Source organism: Otolemur garnettii, unplaced genomic scaffold (genome assembly GCF_000181295.1).
Source record: "Otolemur garnettii isolate 467f Iridium unplaced genomic scaffold, OtoGar3 scaffold00023, whole genome shotgun sequence".
Taxonomy (NCBI): Eukaryota; Metazoa; Chordata; class Mammalia; order Primates; family Galagidae; genus Otolemur; species Otolemur garnettii.
The window spans coordinates 1,511,044-1,517,647 of NW_003852418.1; the positions used below are offsets into that span (position 1 = coordinate 1,511,044).

Here is a 6,604-nt window from a genome sequence, read left to right on the forward strand (position 1 = left end):
AAAAAAAAAAAAAAAAGCTCTCAGAATGCCTGGCTTGTGGAAGTGGTCAAGAAAATGACTATTTGGTGGTGGGGAACCTTGCTGCCGGTGTTCTCTTCCGGGCTTTTGTGGGAGAGAAACATGCCAGTTTGAATCTCACCTTTTTTTTTTTGAGACAGAGTCTCAAGCTGTCGTCCTGGATAGAGTGCTGTGGCATCACAGCTCACAGCAACCTCAAACTCCTGGGCTTAAGTGATTCTCTTGCCTCAGCCTCCCAAGTAGCTGGGACTATAGGCGCCCATCACAACGCGCAGCTATATTTTTTTGTTTCAGCTGTCATTGTTGTTTTAGTTGGCCCTGGCTAGGTTTGAACCTGCCAGCCTCAGTGTGTGTGGCTGGAGCCCTATCCACTGAGCTACGAGCACCGCTTGAATCTCACCTTTTTGTGGCTGCTGGCCTAAATGTTGGTTTTGTTCTCTGATAGCTGCTGTCTTGTTTGGAAAAGAAGGGGCTGGATGTGGAAGGCATCCTCCGGGTGCCTGGATCCCAGGCCAGGGTCAAGGTAATGGTTTGGCTTCCCTCACTTCACCAAAGCTACACCTCCCCATTCACCCTTGTGTGTATGAAACTGGGACAGAATCCAGTCCCTGGCTGGTTGCTGTTGTGTCTTTGGTCTCTGGTGAGTCATGGGATTCTGGGAGAGTTTGAGAGAGTGGAGGTGGCATGTTACTATGGTGGTTGAGATCGTGGGCCCTGGAGTTGGACTATTAACATCTAGTGAGTGGACTCCTGTGCTCAGTGAGTCCCATGCATTAGGCCATTTAAACCTCACATCAGCCCCATGAGGGAGGTGCCATTGTGGTCCCCACTTTGCAATGAAGAAAGAGGTACCCCCCAAAGCAGTCATGCAACTTCTCCTGGACCATCTGCATTTTTACGCCTCTCCTTCCTGTAGGGGCTTGAGCAGAAGCTGGAGAGAGACTTCTACACCGGCCTTTTCAGCTGGGACGAGGTTCATCACAACGATGCCTCCGATTTGCTCAAAAGATTCATCCGGAAGCTGCCGACGCCTCTGCTCACCGCTGAGTACCTCCCGGCCTTCGCTGTGGTGCCCAGTGAGTGTGCCGGAGCCCTTTGCTGTGGAGCAGAGAGTTGGAAGTCACGGGCCTTGGTTGGAGGGGGTGTGAAGACAGGACTCCCTGTTTGCAGGAATGCCTGTTCCCTGTGACCTCGAGCTGATGCAGGAGGAAGTGTGTGTGAGCACGTGTGCCCAACGAGTGTGCATAGGCATGTGCACATGTGTCTTGTGTGGATACGCACAAGTGTGCACATGTGTGACGTGGTGGGGGAGAAGAGGAGGCTGACGTGCACCACGGTCCGTATTAGTCCCCGCAGGGACCAGTGGCCGAGGTTCCTTCACTTCTTTTTTTATTATTTTAATAGATTTAAGGGATACAGGTTGAATCCTGTTACATCCATAAATTGTCTGGTGGTTTCTTCACTTCCTGACATCCACAGAGTTGAGTTTATGAGGTCTGTCTAACAGGGTATCTGCGGGTACGTGTGGTGCACGTCCACCTATGTGCACGGCTGCAGATTGCTGCGTGTTGGATGGATCCTTCTGTATAATTTTTGTCTTCAGACAGGGTCTGGCTCTGTTGCCCAGGACAGACCACAGTGACATCATCATAGCTCAGGGCAACCTCAAACTCCTGGACTCATGTGATCCTCCTGCCTTAGCCTCTGGAGTAGCTGGGACTATATGTGCCTGCCACCACACCTGGATGATTTTTTTATTTTTTGTAGTAAGAGGATCTTGCTGTGTTGCTCGGGCTGGTCTCAAATTCCGGTCCTCAAGTGATTCTCCTGCTTTAGGCTCCCAAGGTGCTGGGATTCTAGGTGTGAGCACTGTGCCCACCCCGTCTCTATTTATATCCTGCATGAGCATGGTCCTGTCTGAACTTCCTCACAATTCACGGCATGCAAAACAGTCACTTCTATTTTTGAGACTGTGTCACCCTCGGTAGAGTACTATGGTGTCACAGCTCACAGCAACCTCAAACTCTTGGGCTTAAGCGATTCTCTTTCCTCAGCCTCCCAAGTAGCTGGGACTACAGGAGCCTCCCACAACACCCAGCTATTTTTTTTTTTTTTTTTTTGTAGTTATTGCTGTTGTTTAGCAGGCCCGGCTGGCTTCAAACCCCCTTGCCCTGGTGTATGTGGCTGGTACTCTAACCGCTGAGTTATGGACTCCAAGCCATTTTTACTTTTCTCAAAAGAATAAAGCAACCTGCCTGATCTCCCACTTGTGTCACTGGTAACCTTGAGGACTTCTCTCTCTCTCTTCTCTAAAAAGCTTCAGCGTTCAAGCAGTCTGATTTCTACCTTCAAGCCAAGGGCCTTTGCTTCTCACAGCCTAGTTTAAAAATGTAAACCAGGCCCGGCGAGGTGGTATGCATTTGTAGTTCCAGCACTTTGAGAGGCTGAGGTGCAAGGATTGCTTGAGGCCAAGAGTTCAAAATCAGTCTGAGCAACACAGCAAGACCCTTTCTCTAAAAGAATTTTTTAATTAGCTGGGTGTGGTGGGGAGTGTCTGTATTACTCTGTTTTCCCCATAAGATGAATCAGTGTCTGGAGACATTTAGTTGTTTCTTTGCTTGTTTGTTATCTATCTCTCGCCTGAGACAGAAGCTCCACAAATCTGTAACCTCATTTGCATCCTTCACTGCTATGTCCTGGGTCCCTGGACTGGAGCACAATACCTGATAGGTACTTGATAGATTTCAGACCCAGCCCTGGCCACACTGCAACGAAAAAATAGCCGGGTGTTGTGGCAGGCACCTGTGGTCCCAGCTACTTGGGAGGCTGAGGCAAGAGAATCACCTAAGCCCAAGAGTTTGAGATTGCTGTGAGCTGTGACACCACGGCACTCTACTGAGGGCAACAAAGTAAGACTCTTTCTCTAAAAAAAAGAAAAAGAAAGAAAGAAAGTGAGTGAATGAATGAATGCTACATGGAATCCTAGCAGCTGAGCCCTGGGTGCTCAGCCTCTGTCCCCCATGTGTTGATTCTGGTGATTCTCTAGGGTCCAGCTAGTCCTCAGCTGACAGGGCTGGTCTGGCTGGAATAAACTCTTTCTTTGAATTCTATAACTGTCATCCGCTTCTTTTCCCTGGAGATTCTGACTGAGGTATGGGACAGCTTTTCCTTTTCATCCTTTGCAACACAAAGGGTTTCATTAAACCTTCTGTCCAGGACATTTGAGCTATCTGTCTGTCCTCCTGAGGGCAAGCTGCTGGCCCACTGTATTTCTGACCCTGGGCTGTAGCTCAGGGTCAGAATGTCCGGGCATGTGTGTGGATGCGCACACCAGTGTGTTTACTTTTTATTCACAAAGTATAGGGAGTGAGCCTCTGAGCTGACAGGACACCAGGAAATAGTTCCAGGCCTTATGACAAAAGGGTTCCTGGCCATCCCTGGGCTTTCCAGCTCTGGAATTCCCCCCAAAAGAGGCCAGACCAAGGGAAGGAGAATCCTTGAGCCTCCCCTGGAGACTGAGGCCTCCCCCTTCCCACAGACATCCCCGACCTGAAGCAGCGTCTACAGGCTCTCCACCTGCTCATCCTCCTCCTCCCGGAACCCAACAGAAATGTCTTGAAGGTAAAGTTACCCCGAGAGGCCGCCACTTTGTCATCTCAGCCCACAAACACAGTAATGGTCCCAAATGTGCTTGTTCATTCATTCGTTCATTCTTTCAACAACTATGCCAGGTGCTGGGGGCAGGGAGGACCCATGCAGATCTGCCTGGGACTTTTTTCTTTTCTTTTCTTTTCTTTTTTTTTTTGAGACTGAGCCTCACGCTGTCACCCTGGATAGAGGGCTGTGGCATCACAGCTCACAGCAACCTCCAACTCCTGGGTTCAAGCGATTCTCCTGCCTCTGCCTCCCAAGTAGCTGGGACTACAGGCGCCCACCACAAGGCCTGGCTATTTTTTGGTTGCAGCTGTCATTGTTGTTTGGCGGGCCCGGGCTGGATTTGAACCCTCCAGCTCAGGTGTATGTGGCTGGCGCTTTCGCTGCTTGAGCCACAGGCGCTGAACCAGTGACTTTTTTCTTAAAGAAAGCAGCTGAGTCCTGAAAGGGAACAGTCCCAGCCAGAGTGGGCACTACAGAACATGGATTCCACATGGTGCCAGCAAGTGTCACAGGGGAAAGGGCTCTGTGTCCCAATAAGATGGGTAAACATGGAGTTACTAAAACAAAGGATAATTGTCTGGCAGGACTTCTCAGAGCCTTTGACATGCCAAGGCTTTGTGAACCTCCTGGTGGAATTAGCGCATTTTCTAAACTCAGTTGATCATGGGCCTCTTTTGTTGGAATGTGGAAAGCATTGCAAGGTCCTGGTGTTTCGTGGGGAACCCGTTTGGGAAGCAAGCCCTTAAGGCATTTCCACCGTGTCATATGCAAGTGGGTGCTCAGGGCGGAGGGCTGGGAGCAGACCTGGCTCAGCTGCCTGCAAACTCCTCACTGGCCTTGGGTCAGATTCAAGATGTGCCTCCAAGGTGAGCCTGTGAGGAAACTCCCTGAGTTTCTGTTTCCTTTTCAGTAAATTGTGGATGATGATAGCATCTTGTCTGATTGTTACAGGAACTATAAGAGCTCACACATGAGAAATCACGGAGGAGGAGCTGTGGCACTTTGCAGGTGCTCGGCGTGTGCCCTTCCCTCCCGCCTCCCTCCATCCCTCCTCCCATCTCCCATTCAGACGTCCTTCATTTCTTCTTTCCTGTCCTCCTTTTTGTTTTTAAGACAGAGTCTCACTATATTGCCCTCAGTAGAGTGCTGTGTTGTCACAGCTCACAGCAATCTCAAACTTTTGGGCTCAAGCGATTCTCTTGCCTCAGCCTCATAAGTACCTGAGGCTACAGTGCCTGCCACAACGCCCGGCTATTTTGTTGTTGTTATTGCAGTTGTCATTGTTTAGCTGGCCCGGGCAGGGTTCGAACTCACCAGCCTGGGTGTACGTGGCCGGCACCCTAGCCACTAAGCTACGGGCACCACCCATTTCTTCTTTCTATCCATCCATCTGTCTTCTTTTCTCTGTCCATCCATCCTCACCCATCCACCCATCCATTCATATTTCTTTTTTCTTTCTTCTATCCCCTCCTCCCTCCTCCACATAATGGCTGTGTGGCCCTTGGCCCATTCTCCAAGCGAGCTTCCTTCTCTATACAACAGGGACAGTAGTAAAACTACCTTGTGGCGTTGTGAGGATTAAAGGAGGTGATAAATGCATGCAAGGTACCAATGGAAGGGCCAGGAGCAAAAGGACACTTGGTGAATGGCAGCTGTTCCCGTCTGCCTCCGTCCTTCAGCATCTCTGCTTCCCAGTTCTCTCCTTTGCATTCTGGGTAGAGCCAAAACCCAGAAAGAAGGAGGTGTCCTGGGGCTTACTGGGAAAGATCCTCTTTCCAGACCTGTGGCCCTTTTCTACCTGGAAGATAAAATCTGACCCAGATTTCTCATTAATCTCTGAGGGAGCAGGGAAGGGAAAGAGTTTCGGGCACATTTTGCAGAGCAGGGAAGTTGGATGCAGGTCACAGAGTGGGCTGCTAGCAAAGTGGAAGTGAACCCCCCGACAACCTGCCCTCCCAGCCCCTGTTCCTTCCTAGTGCCCCCACATCGTGCATCAAGATGTTCTGGAGAAGGGAGGAGCCATCAGGGATGTGCTGGAATTTGAGGCAGGTTCTGTGTCCTTCCCTAGGCACTCCTGGAATTCCTCAGGAAGGTGGTGGCCCGGGAACAGCACAACAAGATGACTTTATGGAACGTTTCCTCAGTAATGGCCCCTAATCTCTTCCTGCACCAAGGGCGGCACCCTAAAATCCCCAAGGGTCAGGAGAAGCAGCTGGCAGAGGGGGCAGCCGAGGTGGTGCAGATGCTGGTGCACTACCAGGACCTGCTGTGGACGGTGAGTGCCCCTGGGCCACTAGGGCAGAGGGACGAGTGTCCCTTCAGGCAGCATGGACAAGCCCTGGCTGTCCTCTGGGAGCAGGTGGCCTCCAGGATCATGGCATCTTTTCAAATCCCTCATGTGTCTCTCCCAGGACCTTTTTTGAACTTTATGCACAGGCCAGTGTTTTCTTCCAGCCTCACCTTAGTGTTACAGAAGAGGAGTGTCTACACTTTCTGTCTCTGTTGCTATAGCTGTCGATCTGCTGCCATCTGGTCTACCTGAGCTCCCACAATTCCACACAATCCCATCCCTGAGGCTCAGGATCACAGGGCCTGCCCCACCATCAGCATTGCCCTGTGTAACAGACAACAGCAAGTTGGGGGCAAGAGCAGGGTGAGAGGCCTCTGCAGCATCAGCATGCACGCTGTGCTGAAAGCCGACCTGAGCAGCAGCACTGCAGAGACCCCCAGGACTTGAGACTCCCACGAACACTGCTGAGCAGGCCACTTCCTCACGTGGAGATGTGTAGCCTCTTCTCTCCATCTGCCTGCTCATCCTTCCCTTTAGTCTCCCATCCACCCACTCTCCCATTCTCCCATCTATTTATCCATCCATCCACCCATCCATCCACCCATCCATCTACCCACCCATCCATCCACCCATCCATCT

The 6,604-nt window shown here is 51.0% G+C and overlaps 1 protein-coding gene across 1 annotated transcript in view; it reads left to right on the forward strand.

Moving 5' to 3' along the window:
* The window catches only part of ARHGAP40 (Rho GTPase activating protein 40), a 39,558-nt gene that overhangs the window by 27,739 nt on the left and 5,215 nt on the right, over nucleotides 1-6,604 (forward strand). The window contains exons 8-11 of the mRNA XM_003787589.1: nucleotides 464-541; nucleotides 935-1,094; nucleotides 3,557-3,639; nucleotides 5,744-5,950. Coding sequence (XP_003787637.1) covers nucleotides 464-541; nucleotides 935-1,094; nucleotides 3,557-3,639; nucleotides 5,744-5,950 — 528 coding nt within the window. The remainder of the gene's footprint in view (nucleotides 1-463; nucleotides 542-934; nucleotides 1,095-3,556; nucleotides 3,640-5,743; nucleotides 5,951-6,604) is intronic.